The sequence below is a fragment of the Penaeus monodon genome, chromosome 23 (assembly GCF_015228065.2).
Source record: "Penaeus monodon isolate SGIC_2016 chromosome 23, NSTDA_Pmon_1, whole genome shotgun sequence".
NCBI classification, from domain to species: Eukaryota; Metazoa; Arthropoda; class Malacostraca; order Decapoda; family Penaeidae; genus Penaeus; species Penaeus monodon.
The window spans coordinates 19,588,523-19,588,732 of record NC_051408.1 but is presented as its reverse complement, the minus strand read 5'-3'; the positions used below and the strand labels follow the sequence as shown (position 1 = coordinate 19,588,732).

The window sequence follows — 210 nt, the reverse complement described above, 5'->3', positions numbered from 1 at the left end:
CTGGACCACCTCATCTCGGAGAAGCAAGCAAGGACTCACCTTAGGCGTGTCGTGGAGGGACGTAGAGGACGACGAGCGGGAACTCAGCGGGTCCTGGCTGATGCTCGAGCACGACATGGACGAGTTGAGGCTCACGCTGTCCGCTCGCCCGACAGCCCGCCCGCCCCCTACACCGCCTCCCCCTCCCCCCGAGGCCGTGGACGACCCTGT

The 210-nt window shown here is 67.1% G+C and overlaps 1 protein-coding gene across 4 annotated transcripts in view; it reads right to left on the bottom strand.

Annotated features, from left to right (window-relative positions):
* Positions 1-164, bottom strand: part of LOC119587875 — an 85,716-nt gene extending 85,552 nt beyond the window's left edge. For all 4 annotated transcript variants that reach the window (XM_037936576.1, XM_037936577.1, XM_037936578.1 and 1 more), the window contains exon 1: positions 40-164. In XM_037936576.1, coding sequence (XP_037792504.1) covers positions 40-117 — 78 coding nt within the window. In that variant the 5' untranslated portion in view covers positions 118-164. The remainder of the gene's footprint in view (positions 1-39) is intronic.
* Positions 165-210: the final 46 nt, after the last annotated feature.